Source organism: Gymnoscopelus microlampas (assembly GCF_963454915.1).
Source record: "Gymnoscopelus microlampas genome assembly, chromosome: 16".
NCBI lineage: Eukaryota > Metazoa > Chordata > Actinopteri > Myctophiformes > Myctophidae > Gymnoscopelus > Gymnoscopelus microlampas.
In genome coordinates, this window is record NC_139953.1 from 26,978,290 (window position 1) to 26,997,851 (window position 19,562).

A 19,562-nucleotide genomic window follows, 5' to 3' on the forward strand; every position below is an offset into this window, starting at 1 on the left:
GTAAAATTGAACAATATTGCACCTGCATGGTAGATTAGTGCTCCCCGCTGTGTGTGTGTTTACCGCACTGCAAAATCCTGAGTGCCAATTTAACTCTTGGTTCAACTCAGAGTTAAACTGCCGCTCAGGGCCCTGATTTGGGGCAGGCGTCTTGGCGTGTGGCGCCCAGGGGACGGGTGAAATGATCTCCCGAGGCACAGTGACAAGTTTGGGTACTCGCCAGGCGCCGGTGTGGGAGGAGAGGAGCAGTTTTTTTGCAAATCAGCAGCGCACTACAATTTTGGCGTCAACGAGGACAGCGGGTTACACTGTCTGCAGCGCACCTGCATTGACCACGACATGCAGCGAGGCACGCCTTTGTCTTTTGTCCTATTTTCATCATATTTTAAGCCTAAGTTATACTTAGTTGCGTGAGGGTGTCATGCACAGATAATTGCAGATCTATAAGCTCACAATGCATCGTGCTGCTGCATGTTGAGAGCTCATAGTCAGATCTGCTCATTCCGGTGTGTGTCACCAGCGTGCAGCCAAGTATAAATCACGCTACAGTTGGCTGATGCCCAAAATCACACAAACCCGCTTTATGATGTTATGCTTGTCTGTTTCACTTTGATACGAATCCCTCAAGCTGGACAACATGGTTTAGTGATATTTTTACGCATTCTAACCCACATATGGCAACTGTTAAATACTTGTATCCAAAAAAAATGTTGCGCATCATGAAAATATTGAAGGCGTATAGGTTTTTACTTCATAAAAGGCTTACTGTTTGGTCAACTAGATAGGTTATTATTACACATACTGCCAGGTTATGTTTGGCTCATAGCCGGACATCATTGAACCGTTCTTACACTCAGAAATACTTCTCATTGGACCAGTGTCAGACATATTGACTGCATTAGTTATTTTACATCCTGTGCCCTTGGCGGTCTATTTAAGGTGTTTATATTTAAGATTTTTTTTGATTGATTGAATTGATTGGTTTGATTAACTGTTGAACCCCTACTCTGCGCCTCCCGCACTAGGACATCAGTTTGCTTTTGGGATAAAAATACATTCCGGAATGCTCTACTCTTAATGGTAATGCAAAGCATTCATTTGATTGGTCATGAGGGAATCCACCTGCAACCCACCTCGCCAATGTGCCCCGGGGAACTCCACCCTCGTTGACCCTGAAAATACCAAAAGTCTGTCGCCACACCCCACCCGCCACGCCGTTGACTGCGCTTCACGCCAGATCGCCTGTTTCCTCCCAAAATATGTAGCTGAGAGTTAAAGTGACACTCAGGATTGTACAGTGTGTGTGATGGGTACATACATACATACATATATACATACATACATACATACATACATATAGGTCGGGTCATAACTCTCTACTCTCTCTCCTCTCTCTGCTCTCAGTCAAAACAGAACCTATCAACAACAGTGAGACAGCCACTACTACAGGAGACACATCACTGGACACATACGCAGGCTCAGGTAACATACACACACATACACGCACTCACTCACTCACTCGCATGCATGCATGCATGCAGACAGACAGACTTAGCGTTGCTTCAGCTCAGTGCAGTTCAGTGATAGGTATGATAGGTATTTCTGAGGGGGGGCATTCGCCGAAAATAGCAGATCTACAAACTCACAGAGCGTTGCGTTGTGAACTTGCAGACCGCTATTTTCAGTGAAGAGATTTGTTGTAGAGGGGGATAAAGAGCAGATCAAGTACGGAGGTATAGAGGGTTTCTGTCCTTGCACTCATTTACCTATACCAAGTGCAATGTCTATTGTCTAATATATACAAAAACTTGGGTGGTATAACTAATACATAATATGATATATATTAAAACACATGCCTTATGCCATCCCAGTGTACACTTCCACTTCCTTTGTCTGATCTTATATATTCCTTACATTCCTACGTTTTACTTTTATACTTATATTTACTTTTTTCATGTCTTACACTTACACATATTTTTATGCCTTTACTCTTATCTCGCCGTATATCACTTTTCTGTGTGTCTGAGAGCAAGACTGAGAGAGAGAGAGTGGGGGAGTTTTAGACCATATGAATAGCCATTCTCCCTCTCACATACTACAAATAAACACAGACACCCACGGACAGACAGACACACACACAGTGAGAGTTTCTAAGCAGGCGGGAGGTTGTCGGTGTTGAGCTCTGACATCTCAATGACTACAAACAGGCATTGTGTTTTACTAGGAGGCCCACTGTAAGGGCTGCAAGCATGAGCTGCAATACTATCTAAAAAGAGAGCTTGGCTCGTCGCCATTCAAAATGCTTCAAATTGTGTTTACTGGAAGAGAATTTTAACTCAACCAATATGGCCGGAGGCCTTGACTTGTACCGTTCAGCAAAAGTACAGTAAATGAAATGAAGGGGGAATTTGAGACTTTTTTACACAAACTTAACTGTGTGTTGTTATTTTTAAGTAACTGAGTTAAGCCTCATTTATACCTTGTCATATGACGATTGACGAGTATGAATTAAGTATTATGTTGTTTTTCTTGTGCTTGTTTTTCAGTAATCACTAGCAGTGGATACAGTCCTCGCTCATCGCACCAGTACTCTCCCCCGCTCTATCCCTCAAAGTAAGCCTTTACTTTCTCTTCTATAAAAGACACAAGCAAGACATCTGCTACTGTAAGTGCCTTGCGTAAAACAACATCCTACGTATCTGTCTTAATCAGGGATCAAAGTTCAACGTGAAACTTAATTGTCCCACTTGGGGAAATTGGGTTTGCAGCCACAATAATTCAATAATACAATTCGGTACAATACAATTCAATACAATATAATACACAATCTCGTAAAGCAAAAACAGTGGACAATGGCCAATCTCTCTAATTTTCTCATTTATTAATTCATTCACTAACTAAATATAACTTTTGACTTACCTGATTCTTACTTACCTGACTTACCTGACTTAACTGAACATTTATTTAGACAGATGGGCGGTTTAAATTAAGTCAGACAACTCTTGGATTGAAATAGATACAGTATATTTATTGAGCATACTGTAAATATCGACAAGAATATTGAAGAAGTATATTATACCTGTATACATCTTGGCATCAAATTCTGCATTCTAACCTTGATACCAAAATGTCTCAATACCGTCTCAATTGAGACATTTGTCTCTAATACATCTGTCTCAATTGTTTCATTCCCTGCGAGCGTGAAAATTATTTTGAATAAATAAATGATCTCCCCAATAGATATCACAGGGAATGAAACACCAAGCACAAAAACTGCATAGAGCATAACACAAAGCAGCAGCACAGCATAGCAACAAGATGACGGTGTGCATGTGACTGATGATGGCTCCGCAGGCTTTGCATCATTAATGCTTTGGCATATAGATTTCTCTATAATTCATTATGCTTATATTCAAACAAAACGCTCGTCTCCCACTCGTCATTGCAAAGGTTGCATTTACTCTGATTTCTATCCAGCCGTTTATGTCTTCCAATGACCTTGGGAATTCAGGTACTGTTCACCCTTAAATGACAAATAGCCTGTATGTACAGTACTTTTATTTTTCATGTATCAAATACTTGATCCAGTTTAAGCTCTTATTTAAATCCTACATAAATATCACATGATGTCACAGTTCTGAGTTCACTTTGCTCAAACTGATCTTTCAGCCTCTGTTCAGCAGTTTCTTTCAACCAGTTGATTTTGTTACACTTTTGTAAAAGCCGGTGATAAAACAAACCATCCAATATCTGCTTACGTCGCGATGCAACGTGTTGTGAGCTTGTAGATCGGCTATTTGCACAATTCATCGTACGACAAAGCATATACAATAGGGCTTAAGTGGTTATCCTGCTCAGTGACACTTACATACATCCGAATTATGCAGGCTGAACAAAAGGTTGTACATTATTCAACTACGTTTAGTTTCTTTGCCTTCTCTCAGCCTCCCCCGGTAGCCAATAATTGTCATTTTAATTCTCTACAACTCAGTCCCACCAAGCCTCTGAATGTTGTTTCTATCCTCACATTGAGTCATTTAATCCAACTGCCAATGATTTGTGTCATATTTTTAACAGATTGTATTATCTCTCTTCCTTCTTGCTTCTGTTACCCTATCCCATCTACCCCCCCCCCCCCCACACACACACACACACACACACACACACACACACACACACACGTACACACACATACATTTCTCTGCTTCTCTCTCTCTCTCTCTCTCTCTTGTACACACACACACACACACACACACACACACACACACACACACACACACACACACACACACACACACACACACACACACACACACACACACACACACACACACACACACACACACACACTCTGTTTCTTCATGTCCTCCATGGTCTCAGGCCCTACCCTCACATCCTGTCCACGCCGGCAGCTCCCTCAATGCCCTCCTATGCTGGTCAGCCCCAGTTCAGCAGCATGCAGCAGTCCACCGTCTACACAGCCTACTCCCAGACAGGACAGGCCTACGGACTGTCCACCTATGGTATTTAGCGCGAGCGAGCGAGCGCGCGTGCACACACACACACACACACACACACACACACACACACACACACACACACACACACACACACACACACACACACACACACACACACACTCACTCACACTCACACTCACACTCACACTCACACACACACACACACACGCGTAATCTATGGTTCAAGGTGTCTTTACTGTCACATTTTGTGTACAAGTAGATAGGAGTACATTACAATTATTTTGTTGTGGTTCCACATACAGTAAATTCCTCACAACATCACTGTCGGGAGGAAATTGTCCAAAACCGTTCCTTTTTTATTATTATTTTTAAAATAGTGAAAATAGCCCATCTACAAGCTCACACCAAGCACGATAACTATAACTATAAGGATAATACGTGCATCCGCATTCCACACTGGTGAATAATAACGTTCTGTAAACAGTGGCACCACACATGCACTGTGTAGTCCAGCTCTGTCGGACACGGAGGGGGAGAGAGAGATCTTTGTGGTGCTGAAAGATGCATGCAATAGAATATATGGATAATGTGACTCTGATTAAGAATTATACAGAGGCGAGATAGTTATAGCCTACCCGAGGTAATGCCAGCTACCCTACCAGGTAGCGTAAGCTATTCATAATCGTCTCCTCATCTCCGTCAATAACGAAACCTTCCGAGGGGGAGACGATATTTGTGACTTCAGTTAGAATGATTTTTAAAGGAAAATAGTTATCGTTAATAATTACCGTGCCTAATGTGATTGTGAACAGCACTTTATTCGTAATTGCACGCGGGTGTCACGCACCGAAAATAGCCAATCTACATGCTCACAATGTGTCGTGTGTTGTGAGCTTATAGATTGCTTATATTGAGTGCGCGAGAACTGACACACAACTAAGTATGAATCAGCCTTAAGCGTACTGGAATAGAAGAAATAACCGCATGGTAATACTAGCTTTGATGCAAATGTGTGTATCACATTGAACTTTCCGGCTCACAATAGTGCGTTCATCAGGGCTGTATACAAGTACAGTATAACATAAAAGAATGCAAAACCACATTTACTGCTTAATTCATATTGACCCATTAAAACCGGTAACACATCTGTGTAACCACTTAAACCATGAATTTATACTTTGGCTATTCAAAAATAACAGATATACCAGCTCATAGCTATGAGCTTGTAGATCTGCTATTTTTGAAAAATCGTGAAAATCTGTGGAAACTTTGAATGTATATACATTTTTAAAGCAAACATTTTTAACTCAAATCTTTGCTTCTGGGGGGTCCCTGGAATAAAATAGTTTCAGATGGGGGTCGGCGGCCAAATACATTTTGGGAGGTCCTTGACATGAAAAGGTTTGAGAACCACTGATATAGTAACATACGTTTTTTCAGAAACTGTGTAGGATTTTCTACATTTTGTAGAATCAGAACCTCAGGTCTTAATGGGTTAATGGACATGCAGACGAGTGAGGGTATGTTGTTTTGGCACTAGCTGTGGTAACAACAGACGAAGATGAGCTGTAGGGCACACACTACTGCCATGATGGCCAATTCCACATGCATTTACAAACAGCTTTGTAGTTTACTGCCAAACAGGGGGTATAAGTTACACCAGGTGTTGAGATACATTTATATCGATTTAAAATTCTGCCTGTATGTGTATACCGTCGTTGTCGGGTGGAAACCTTGTATGTCCAAAACCGTTACTTTTCAATAAATGGATAAAATAACCTGTGTTTTCCAGTGGATCCAATGCACTTATTATTTAGTCACATGCTCTTGTTAATGCTTTTCACTGGTTAAGTATTTATAAAACCCACAGGTAACTTTAACCACTTTAAAAATGTCAAAATCGTCAATTTTCGCTACTTTAGCTTGACACTCTTGTACGACGAAGTAGGGCATTGATTTAAGAAATAAAAGTTGAAATACGGAGATACAAGGTTTCGGCCCGACGGCAACAATTTGAACGATACTGACGCCGTTTGCCGGTACCGCTCTCTCTACAGATCTGGGCGTGATGCTGCCGGGAATTAAGACGGAGGGTGGCCTGGCTCAGAGCCAGTCTCCTCTTCAGACGGGCATCAGCTATAGCCCTGGCTTCACCACACCTCAGCCCGGACAGACTGCCTACTCACCCTATCAGATGCCAGGTGGGTATGGGCACCACATCCTCTCCGACGCCACAATGCTCCCAGATGGAGCTATCAGCTTTCTGCCATTGCACAAATAACTCGATGAGGGGCGACTGTTTTTTTTGTTTTGTTTTTTTCATGTTAGCGTTTAAAGGCCTTGAAATGAGTTCTGTACATTTTGGCGGTGAGCTGTGAATGTCACAGCGGTCGGAGTGGAAACATTTTGTTCTTATTGGCCTCGCTGTCCATGCTACGTATGACATTGCACTGTGTAACGTTAGAAACTTTTCTGTCTCTCCGTCTCTCCTATCTCTTGTATCGTTCTCTCTCTCTCTCTCTCTAGGTTCCAGTTTCACCCCTTCCTCAGGGCTCTACGCCACCAACAACTCAGTGTCCAACCCAGCCAACTACACTGCCACACAGCAGGTATATCTACACTACATGTGTCTATGTACTGTACATGTGTGTGTTTGCGTGGGTATACAGTGTATGTGTGCCATGTTTTAACCAGGAGTCCCCACAAGGATAGTAAAACCAGAAGAAAAACTCATAGGTTAGGGGGCTACGGTCTTTACACACCAGGCAGGAACATTTATTGTGTGTGATTAATTTGCGTTAATTGAAACAGTTCACCATATCCTTTATTTACAGTAACCAGGTCAAATACTAATTGAGATTAAAATCAGTTTGACAAGATTTAAAGATATTTTTTGGGGGCTTTTTCTGCCTTTATTGATAGGAACAGTAGACTAGGAAATGGGGAGAGAAATGGGGGGGTGACACGCAGCAAAGGTCGTCGGGATTGGGAGTCGAACTCACGACACGCTTTCAGGCTGGATTTAGCCTCGATCTCCAGGCTTTTATTTTCCTTCGCGTTTTGCTCAAAAAGAAAGCCTGGACCAAGCTGTTGAAATTTCTGGATAGGAAGTGGGAGTCAACCTTTCATTTCCCCAACCAACCAGAGTGCAGTGGGCGTCCCTCCAAATGTTGTGACGTCAGGGCTCTGGGCTGCACATTGGGAGAAGAGGAGGGCCGCGGAGTGGGGCGGGGACGGGCGCACAGATTGGTGAACCAATAGGAGCCCACGGTTGTGTTCTCCGGAGATTTTGAATCCGCCCCTCTAGACCAGATATCAGACGCGCTGGGGCAGGCTTGGCTGGATTACCAGCCTAGGTGCCCAGACGGTTACGCCAACTGTCCGGGCCTCTATTTTGCAAGATTGACCTGGCCAAGAGAGCAGCATGAAACACTATTACATAGACACATATATATTAACACTATTAATAGACAAACTACACAAAACAATACAAATATCCACAAAGAACATGAATATTACTTCACTGCGAATGAAAGCATCAGCCTGTATGAATGAGCTAACAACCATATGAATAGTTTAACCACCTAAACACTATACTTGGTTGACTGGAGTCACTCAGGGCTCTATACTAGTGACTTCTCTGTTTCCGCTCTACATGCAATATCTTCACTGAAAATGGCCGATTTATTTAGTCTTAACGCAACGCATTGTGAGCTAGTAGATCTGCTATTTTCTGTGAAAGTTTTCCCCAGAATACGGATGCTGGAACCTATAAGGTTAGGTTAGGCCAGCAGATTAAGGAAACAATTAAAATTTTAATTATAAATTGTTTTATATTCATATGTTCCCACAATGACAGTAAGACAATCGTGTGTGTGTGTGTGTGTGTGTGTGTGTGTGTGTGTGTGTGTGTGTGTGTGTGTGTGTGTGTGTGTGGGGGGTGTGTGTGTGTGTGTGTGTAAGGGCCAGCTGAAAATTACCGTAGGCAAGTTTTTTCTCTCTCAATGCAGCAAAAGCGAGCGGTAAAGTGGATGTGACTTGATACGGTGACATACGGTATACTATATCATACATACAGTATACTATATCACCAACAGCATCTGAGAGCAGAGATGGTTTTACAACTACTTTCATACATAACATTCCATAACCACTTAAACCCTACTTAGTTGACCAAGATCCCCCAGGGCTCTATCCTAGGTCCGCTACTTTTCCCCCTCTACACAAAATCTTTTTGCCGAAAATAGCCGATCTGGACACGTTGTAGATGTGTTATTTTCGCTGAATGTTCACCTATTATGACATGCACCGAATAGGAACGCTAGGGTCAAGTGATTAATCAGGGATTTCATTAAATTAAAGCTAATTGTACTGTGACCTTTCAAGAGAGAGAAAGTGGGGTGGGGTCAGCGAATTAGTCATTTTTAAAAGTCTGTTTTGTTCTGGATATTTCTCTATGTCTTTATGATGAATTGTGTTCTGGTTGTAAAATGCTTAAAGGGGGATTTTAATGTCCCCCTATGATAGATGTGGCTGTTTAAAGAAAGAAAGGCAACGTTCAGTTCATGTGTGGGTGGATGAAGGGAAAGAGGGGCGGGGGTGTGTGTGTGTGTGCGTGTGTTTGTGTGTGTGTGTGTGCGCGCACATGTAAACCAGAAAAAAGATAGAGCGAGTGGGAAAATGAGACAGAGAGAAGAGAGAGAGAGAGAGAGAGAGAGAGAGAGAGAGAGAGAGAGAGAGAGAGAGAGAGAGAGAGAGAGAGAGAGAGAGAGAAAGAGAGAGAGAGAGAGAAAACAAGTGTGTGTGAGTGTGCAGCATGTCTGCGTATGATCATCCATTACTATGCAGTGGTGTGTGTGTGTGTGTGTGTGTGTGTGTGTGTGTGTGTGTGTGTGTGTGTGTGTGTGTGTGTGTGTGTGTGTGTGTGTGTGTGTGTGTGTGTTCTAGTTTATAGTTACTTATGGAGATGGACATAGTGACAGGTTTAGAGAGCTGGCTCATAAAAGAGCCCATCTCTACTGGGTCAATAAAAACCTGCAGCACCAGGCTTTAATTGTAGGGAGATATATAAATGACAGAATTGAGCGAATAAAAGACTTCAGAGACGAGAGAGAATGGCTATAAAATGTTCTCTTCAAATATAAAGCCAGTCTGAACCATTTAAAAAGTGAGCCATCTCAATCCCCATACACTGTTTCATTCTCTATCTATGTACATGTACATGTACATGTACATGTACATGTACATGTACATGTACATGTACATGTACATGTACATGTACATGTACATGTACATACATACATACATACATACATACATACATACATACATACATACATACATACATACATACATACATACATACATACATACATACAGTACATTGCTGTCAGGTGTAAACCACATACAGTATGTCCAAAATAATTACTTTTCAGGAAATTGCAAAAAGAACCCGTTTTCCAATGGATCCAGTGTAGTTATTATTATTTAGTCACAAGCTCTTGTTAATACTTTTCATTGGTTCAATTATATTTATAGAACCCACAGACAGACTTAACCACTTAACCACTTTGGTTTGACACTGTTGTATGAGAAAGTAGGGAATTAATTTACGGGTGGGAAAAAACATAAAAAGTTGGAATACGGAGATGTGAGATTTCTGCCCGACAACAACAATACACACACACTGTATCAGATTTACGGTTCATAATACATTTGTATTTTCTTGCAGGAATACCCTTCATATACAACGTTTGGCCAAAACCAGTACGCCCAGTATTACTCCACCTCATCTTATGGGACATACATGTCCTCCAATAGCGTGGATGGGACGGGGTCCACGGCGGCCTATCAGCTGCAAGAGCCCGCCCCAGTCATGACGGGACAGGCCGCAGAGCTGCATCAAGGTATGTTCTATGCTAGTTCTATGGTGGTGGTGGTTAGAGAGGATTTCTGTCCAACCAAGCAACAGCAACTAATGAGCACGGAAGAGGGATGGGATCATGGGTGGTACAAAGGCTCAGTTGTATTATCTACAGCAGGGGTTCTCAAAGTGGGGTCAAGGGACCCCCCAGGGGTCCTTGAGGAGGTTCCAGGGGGTCCCCAGCAAAATGTGTAAATATAGCACCACAATCATTTTAACCTTTTAAACTTTGGCTATTCAAAAATAGCAGATATACAAGCTCATAGTGCGGCACTTGGCTCATGTAGCAGAACTACATGAGCTTGTAGATGTGCTATTTTTGAAAAATCGTGAAAATTCGGGCAAACCTTTGAATATATATATATTTTTAAGCGAACATTTGTAGCTCAAATTTGCTTCTTGGGGGTCCCTGGAACAAAATAGTTGAGATGGTCGTCCGCGACCAAATACATAATTTTTGGGAATTTTGGAATGCACGCTGTCAGAGTACTCAGTTTAGTACCCATTATTAAAGTACTTGGAGGCCAGCCTATCAAGTCAGTACTTTGATGACGCCCGTTAACACACACCCCTTCGGTCATGCAGTACCCATTGTACCCGTTGTCAGTGTACCCGTTGTACCTACATTAAGTTCTCTGTTGTGAGAGAACTTAATGCAGTCCCTATTATCATAGCACTTGGAGACCAGTCTATGTCGTCAGTACTATGACGTCATTTTGATGCCATCAGGAACTCCATAAAGTGGGGATCTGGGGATTTTGAGAGCAGCTGATCCGACCGACTTCACACTCCCTCGGGTCCTCGAAACATGAGTTGAAGCCGATTGGTCGGGCGTTTCTCGAGATACGTGAAGGACAGATGCACACGTACACACATTTGTACAGAGATATACTATATAAGCAATTTCCAGTAGCGATCTGAAACACTATAATTCTAATTATTTAAAATGATTTGAGATTAAGCCCTAAATGCAACTTTTTGACATTTCACTTCAGGATGATGGCTAATTTATTCTTGGCTGTACGACCATGTCACTCACTGGAAATCGTGACTTATATAAATAAAGCATCCACAGTATAAATTGGGATTAATATAATCTCACATCCACTCTAGAACATTTGGCCTGTTGGCGACGGTGTGCCAAACCCCATGTGTGGACTGTAGGACTCTGCACACTGTTGGAGGATTTGGGTCATTAGGCACTATTTACTTTAACACATTTTAAGTGAGAAAATGTGTATTTCTGTTGAGTCTTTTTTTGCAGACAGACTTCAAGCCGGATTTATGCTTAGCTGCGAGCCGGTGTCACGCAGCAAAAAATAGCCAATCCACAAACTCACAGCCCATCGTAACGCAACACATTCGTTCGCTTGTAGATCGCTTGTATTTTCGTTGTGCGATACCAAGTGCAACGAAGTATATCAAGCCCTTAAGAGTAAAAAAGAGGGATGAGAGTATGACGAAAACAAACGGAATGGAAACGAAGTAAAGCGTGCCAACATCTCCGTTTCTCTCTTTTCCCCTTCTTTCTTTGTTTATTTTTTCTCACATTTCTTTGGTTTACCTTGGCTGAGAACCAGGAGCTCTGATTAAAGGAGCTTATCGTTTCTCTGTCACTTACATTGATTTACTGTTTCAATGTGACTTGCTTTGGCTCTCTTTCTATGAACATAGAGTTATCATATTCGCTATTCACTTGTTGTCACTCCTTTGCTTTCTGTCGTTTATATTTTATTATTCCGTCCTTCTCTCTCTCTATCAGTCGTCCCCCTTCTTTATGTCTGTCTCTTTCTGTCTCTCTCAGTCTATCAGTCTTTCTCCTCCTGCAGTTTCATTTCTCTTGCCACTCGCATGCTCTCTCTCTCTCTCGTCATCTTTCTGTCTCTCTCACACACGGTCTCTCCGTCTCTCTCTGTCTGATTGAGACATAACAATATGAGAGCTGAAGCTTAACGTCTGGTTCTGGTTACCGCACCACGGTGGGAGCATATGGCACTTAGCGTGAGTGTGCGTGCGCACATTCCATCGTACTACATTTGTGTTTGTGTTCAAACATTACATTTCTGCCTGAGAGGATCTAGTTGTAGCTATGTGTGCAAAATGGCATCCAAGTCTCCCCTCTGTGCCCTTTTATCTTTGTGTTTTGCATTGTTCCGCTGTTAAATATTTGTGTATGCATTTGAATCTCGCGCGGTTCACACCCAAAATAGCCATGCTGCTTTTGTTTATGGAACTCATTAGTCCCAATGTTAATCTATCGTCTCTATTCTGTTGAATTATTTACCCTGACCAGATGATTTATTATTATTCCTCTTGCTTTTTTGGAGTCTCAACAATTACTCCTACATTTCTTCAGTGACTATTGTTTATGAATGTTTGTACAGATCGAAATAAATATTTTGTAATTGTGAAATTGCATAATTATGAAATCGTGATGTCAGTGAGTTTTACACATGTGGCTGTGTGGTTTTGTTTGTTTGTGTGTGTGTGTGTGTGTGTGTGTGTGTGTGTGTGTGTGTGTGTGTGTGTGTGTGTGTGTGTGTGTGTGTGTGTGTGTGTGTGTGTGTGTGTGTGTGTGTGTGTGTGTGTGTGCGCGCGTGCGCTTTCTCAGCGGACTTTGACACAGTGCAGAGTCCCTCCACGCCCATCAAGGAGCTGGATGACCGCGCCTGCAGGAGCGGGGGCGGTAAATCTCGGGGGAGGGGCCGCAAGAACAACCCTTCCCCCCCACCGGACAGTGACCTGGAGGTAAGGCGCCAGACCTCCATCGCTGACATTAACCACTCAAACACTCTATACTTACCAAACAGAGTTGCAACTGTACTCACTGCTCTCTTTTTCACTCTACACCAAATCGTGTTGCCAAAAATAGCCGTTCTACAAGTTCACAACACGTTGCAATGTGATGCGTTGTAAGCTTGTAGATCTGAGCTTGTAGATCTGAAGTTTTTGCCGAACGTTACGTGCAGTATACGGATGCTTGGGTTCAAGTGGTTAACAGACATGTAGGGCTAATCTGTACTTGACCGTGTCACCGGAAATATAAATGAAATGGAAGAAAGCTATATTTTATAGTCATTTCGACTTCATCAAGTGACGAAGGTCGTACGATGACGTATACATAAACTTCATGCTGACAGACTGAACCTCGACTACTTTTGAAAATGCAAATCAGAAAAGAAATGTAATAGACAGTGTCATTGTTTATGCATCCATGGCCTAGGGAGATGGATGCTCTTTTCTTACCTCATGTGATTGTCTGTTGCAGAGGGTGTTTGTGTGGGACTTGGATGAGACCATCATTGTCTTCCACTCTCTGCTGACAGGCTCCTACGCACAGAAATATGGCAAGGTGAGATATCGCCCAGAGGCCCACACATGATATTGTTGCCTTGTCCTCAAACGACACAGTAAAATGCGTTAATTTTAAGAGTGTACAAGTGTAACCAAATGGACCCTAATGCGTCAATTTGGTTACACTTGTACACTGACAGAGTTCCAAATGTATATAATATCAACTGAGGATTTTACTGTGTATGGAGAGATGAGCTAGTGCATTGATTTGAGTATGTGTATGAATGAATACATAGATTTAACATTGATTTGTGCTGCCATTTTTTCACGCAGAAATAAATCACAGTTAAGGGCTTATTCCATTATTTCTTATAGAAAACCGCAAGCTCAGACGCTTGATCCGGTTCAGTGGGCATCAAAGCATCCCCTCATTGCGTCTAGTGATTTTTTTTTATATTTTGGGAAAGTTGTGTGTATCCTGCTTTTGGCAGCACCAAAGAACAAAATAAACACGCAACACCAGTGCACATTGGTTTTAGATACATTTCTGGTTATATATATATATATATATATAATATATATATATATATTTATAAAACTGATGATGTTTGTACCAGCATCATCCTAATTTGACAACATAATTTCTCTCTTTTGGTCTGATGTTTTTTGACCAAACTTCCCTGTGATCCCATTTGGTGGTCTGGCCTGCCCGGATAGCGACTGCAACTGTTTACAGTTCCCCTGCATTCTGTCGGTCGCTGGCTCGTGTCCGAGATCAGACTATGTGGTCAGGACTGCAGCCTTTTTATTGGATGATGTAGTTTCCTGTGGTATGGTGGTGGTAGCCAGTAGCGCCTGTACGGGGCCGCACTCCACTGCGGCCCCGCGCGGACTCAGTTCTGCCGTGTTGTTTGGACGTCCAAAGAGAAAGCGGGTGGAGCGCCAACCATTTAGAGCCAGACTAGCATGGAACCATGGGAGCTCAGGCGTTTTACAACCACGCTTTGTGGGCACCGTTGCACTTCCTAGTTCCTCTGCACTTGTGGACCATAGCATTTAGAAATGCTTTTTAAGACAGACAGAAATGCCCTGGTGGGTTGTAAATAGTCATGTGGGTGTGTGTGTGCGTCTCGGAGAGAGAGAGAGAGATAGAGAGAGAGAGCGCGAGAGAGAGAGAGAACACTATGCATGTGTGCAAACCCTGTGGCATAATAAATTCTGCTTGGTTTGTGTTGCATTGGCTGGAGAGAGAGTCACGGAGGAGTTCCAGAGGACTGTATTTTAACGAATGTAAGAGAGTTGTAAATTTCTCCTCGATTACAAAACAAAATGCCAGGTTTATATTGATGGCTCCAACAGCTCCCTCATTGCAAATAAAACTTAACAACCTTTGTTTACCCACTGGTGTCATGTTTTGTGATGTAGCACAAAATTGGTGCATGTATTCTTAATGTCTGCATGTGCCGCTGAGTAGCAGCAGACTTGTGGCAAACCAAAAGACACGTTTCCTAATCTTAGTTTTAAAACAATTTGGAACAAAAGTGATTTTCTCTTTTCTTTTTTTTTCCTCCTTTTCTTTTTTTTTTCTTTAACACCTCGTCCACTCCTGCCCTTAAGAAATATGGTGGCAGCTGTTTCTGTTCACACCTCGCCAAGAGTGGTGTTTACACCGTCGGCATGACAACCCCCTCTCATAGGGGATCAGTGTATACAAGATCTGCTTTAAATGGTTTTTCACTTTTTATGAAAGTGCATGCACATGCGCATGCTCCATGGCATGGACTCCACAGTGGTGGAAGAGGTACTCAGATTTTGGTATCAGCATCAAAATATACTTATATTAGCTAAAGTAGAAGTACTCAGCATGCAGAATTTCCCATTTAAGAATCATATCAGCGTTTTTCTATCTTTTTTGGGCCAGTGCCCCCTATACGATATCCAGGGGTCCCTTAACGCAGCCCACACCCAATTGAATTTTAAGCTTTATTTTTTACTGTGTATTGTGTTGCTTATATCATTTAGAAAACATCTCATCAATTTCCAAATATCAGATTTTACATTAAACTGTTGATGTGATTATTATGTAAGTATTAGCCTACTGCCGAGGGAGAGACAATAAGCCTGTTACAATAGTAACCATGATACTGACCATGATACTGGCATCATCAGTATTATGTCAGTATCATGGTCAGTATCATGTTAGTATCATGTTAGTATCATGTTAGTATCATGGTCAGTATCATGTCAGTATCATGTCAGTATCATGGTCAGTATCATGTCAGTATCATGTCAGTATCATGGTCAGTATCATGTCAGTATCATGTCAGTATCATGTCAGTATCATGTCAGTATCATGGTCAGTATCATGGTCAGTATCATGTCAGTATCATGTCAGTATCACGGTCAGTATCATGTCAGTATCATGTCAGTATCATGTCTTTGCCAGACCCAAGGGGTCGGCCTACATGAGGCTTTGTCCCCATTTCGTCCATACATGGGCATAAAAGGGACCTCGGTCATTCTGGGTCTGGCAGAACCAGGTCTCCTGGTCTTGTTATCATGCAGGGACGTGCTGGGGCCCTAATTCAGCCTGGGAGTCTCAGATAGAGAGGCCCGTAAGGGCGGATTTTTTTTAAACGTAAAAATCTCAAGCATACATGTCCACAGTAAGGTGGAATTTTTCAATTGTGAATCAAGTTTATAGGTTAAAGTATGAAGGAACAGTGAGGTGACAAGGTTTTCAGATGTATGTTTTAAAAGTTAAATATCTCAAAAACTACTAAACATTTCAAAGTAAAACGTTCAAGTATTTGTGTCCACAGTAAGATGAATTATAAAATATAATAAAGAGTGGAGAATGGAGTTTCTAGGTGAAAGTGTTTTTGTTGAGGTGTCAGTATCATGTCAGTATCATGGTCAGTCTCAGGTCAGTATCATGGTCAGTATCATGGTCATCATATATCATATTGTTGGACAATAATGATTGATTATTCACCCTTTTGCTATTAAAGAATTGTCGATCTGGCTCGTTGTGAGCTTGTAGATCTACTATCTGCTATAAAAATAATTGGATGCATTATGATGATTAATCTAAATCTGCAGGATGGAATAAATCAGGATGGAATATGAAAAATCGGACAGATCCTTCTTGATCACATGACTATAGAGATACTGTGTACCGATTAGCGTGATGTTTAGACCAAATCTGTAGGAGTAACATAAAAACATTTGTGTTGCAAAAATCATCCTCCTGCTGGCGCTATAACAGGCCGATCTGAAACATTTGGGGCAGAGGTTCTGCTCTGGCATCCAGGGAGGGTGTGTGCACATGTTTCGCTGCGATCGGGCCAGCGGTGCTGGAGATTAGCTGCTCGCACACACACACACACACACACACACACGCACGCACGCACGCACGCACGCACGCACGCACGCACGCACGGACGGACGGACGGACGGACGGACGGACGGACGGACGGACGGACGGTGCAAAACATAGTCTCCGCCATTCCAAAGAAAATAATCGCTAATCACTTCCTTTTTTCTCACTCACGTACACAAACACATAACCAAAAACACACAATCAAACATCCAACCATGAGCACTGTAGAGACAAACATGATGCTCACTCTCTGTAGCACTCGCACTCAAACACATTGATTTTCATTTCTCATTGGGATAGTTTATGCATACAACCTGGAATATCGTTCACATCTTACTGAAGCGTGGGTTTGTCATGGCAGTCAGAATGATAACAGCGGAGGTGGAGAGAGAAGAATTGTTTCAAGGTAGACTTGTTCCAGACCAAAGTAATATTTGAAATTGTCTATGATAGATTGAATAGTTCTGGAGAACAATCTTCCACATGAGCCAAATCTTTTCCTATAACTCTTTAGGAAAGCTAAATACTCGAAAACAGAGAACACATTTCAGTTTTATGTCTGCTGACAAACATGGCTATACCCTGTATCTCTCACATGGCTCGCAGCCAACATAATCATTTACATGTGAGACAAACCATGCAGAGGTAGGGCTACCGTGCCTCATACTTTGTGTTAGTTAGGTCAATGGTTCTCAACCTTTTATGGATCAGGGCCCACTTGAAAGTATTGAAAGCGTTCGCGATGGGTGGGTCGCGTGCATTTTCAGAGCATCTTTATTTTAATGATCAATTAATCGATTGTGTTCCGTCTTGGATCAATGGTCAATCAAAGTTAATATTTACTGTATCACAATGATTTGGTTTGTTTTTTTGTACAATTATATTATTATTATAATTATATTAATGTTATATTATGATTGAAATCGTACTGTTTTGCCAATTATTTGGGGGCCCACTTGCAATACTCTCGCAGCCCACCAGTGGTCCCCGGCCCACAGGTTGAGAACCACTGAGTTAGGTCACTGACACTAGGAAACAGAATATGCTTACAATCGTGCCGTCTACCCAGCAGGTATGTTCACGGACATGCTAGCGCCTTATTTATAAATGGAACACATTTTTCAGTTGAAAATGTGTTATTTTAGTATATAAATATAAATCAGGCTAATGACTCCTTATCACTTCCACTTTCTTCCAGTCTGGGTATACCAACTCTCTCTCCCTCGCTCTCTGTGTCTCTCCACGTGGGCCGTCACGTTAGTTTCTTTCTATTCTGGTCGTCTAACAGTGTCAGCAAATCGCACAGCAAGCTGTCGACCCTCCCTGACCTATCGCAGATGATGGTTTTTGCAGCTGAGCCCTGGTTGGCAGGACTGTCCCCCACAACAGCGCACGCACGCACACACACACAGACACACACACACACATACACATACACACACAAATGCACGCATGTACACGCACAAGCACCTCCCTGTGAGGCCGCACGCTTTTGGTCAAGCACATACAGTGTTCCATCAGACAAACTCACAAACACATTCATACATTGTGCCCCCTTTTGCCCCCCCCCCCCACCCCGGTTGAGGAATGTTGATGGGACCGAACAAGTGCAACCAGTCTGTCAGCAAATGCTGAGATTAGTGGAACATACCAACTCTAGCAGGCAGCGGGGGTCGGTCGGGGTTGGGGGTGGGGGGCGGGGTTGATGAGATATAGATAATATCTTAAGAATAAGTAGAGTAAAAAACGGAGTAAACGAAAATCAAATAAAAGATTGTAGATGATGATGGCTGAGACCAAGAGAACGCTGAATCCAGATACTGTGATATAAAAATCGGCCATAATAGTGTCCCGGTACTGCCGTCATTCTATGTTGCTAATTTAAAAATAAAAAAGACACTATAATGTGTCACTATAATGTCATACAAAATGAAAAAGAAAGTCACATGGTGTCTTTTTATGTACTGTATCTTATCAATGTAATTGTAATAATTGAATATTTTAAAGGTCTGTATAGCATTTGACCACCGGTTGCCAATAAAAATAACTTTCAAAGATTAGTGTTTACAAGAGGCATCAGTCCCATAACATGGAGGGGTGGATTGGCTATTTAGATCCCATAACCCAGAGGGGTAGCCACATTGTAATTAGCTATTACTGTTAGACCATAAGTAATGACTGAGTAGTATAATTTGAGTATACATTTAGGCTACTTGAATAGGCTACTTGTAAATTTAAGCTAAATTCCAAAACAATCGCTAAAAATAGCATTATTTAAAAACAAATGCTCATACTAATATTTGAAATCGCATGTACTCAAGTACCCCATGCTCTTTCAGTCATGAAAGAGCATGGGGTTTGAACATACAACCTCCTTGGCCACTTTACCTGCCAGCCAGCCGACCTGCCCTCCGTGTGATCTGTATGAATAGTATCTCATAATAGCCTTTTTGTACATACTGTCTTTGGATATGTGCTTGGT

At 42.1% G+C, this 19,562-nt stretch overlaps 1 protein-coding gene across 4 annotated transcripts in view; it reads left to right on the forward strand.

Moving 5' to 3' along the window:
* Positions 1–19,562, forward strand: part of eya4 (EYA transcriptional coactivator and phosphatase 4) — an 81,755-nt gene that overhangs the window by 44,688 nt on the left and 17,505 nt on the right. For all 4 annotated transcript variants that reach the window (XM_084082372.1, XM_084082371.1, XM_084082373.1 and 1 more), the window contains 8 exons: positions 1,405–1,482; positions 2,547–2,613; positions 4,381–4,523; positions 6,539–6,682; positions 7,008–7,090; positions 10,213–10,387; positions 13,016–13,152; positions 13,673–13,756. In XM_084082372.1, the coding sequence (XP_083938498.1) occupies positions 1,405–1,482; positions 2,547–2,613; positions 4,381–4,523; positions 6,539–6,682; positions 7,008–7,090; positions 10,213–10,387; positions 13,016–13,152; positions 13,673–13,756 (911 nt within the window). The remainder of the gene's footprint in view (positions 1–1,404; positions 1,483–2,546; positions 2,614–4,380; positions 4,524–6,538; positions 6,683–7,007; positions 7,091–10,212; positions 10,388–13,015; positions 13,153–13,672; positions 13,757–19,562) is intronic.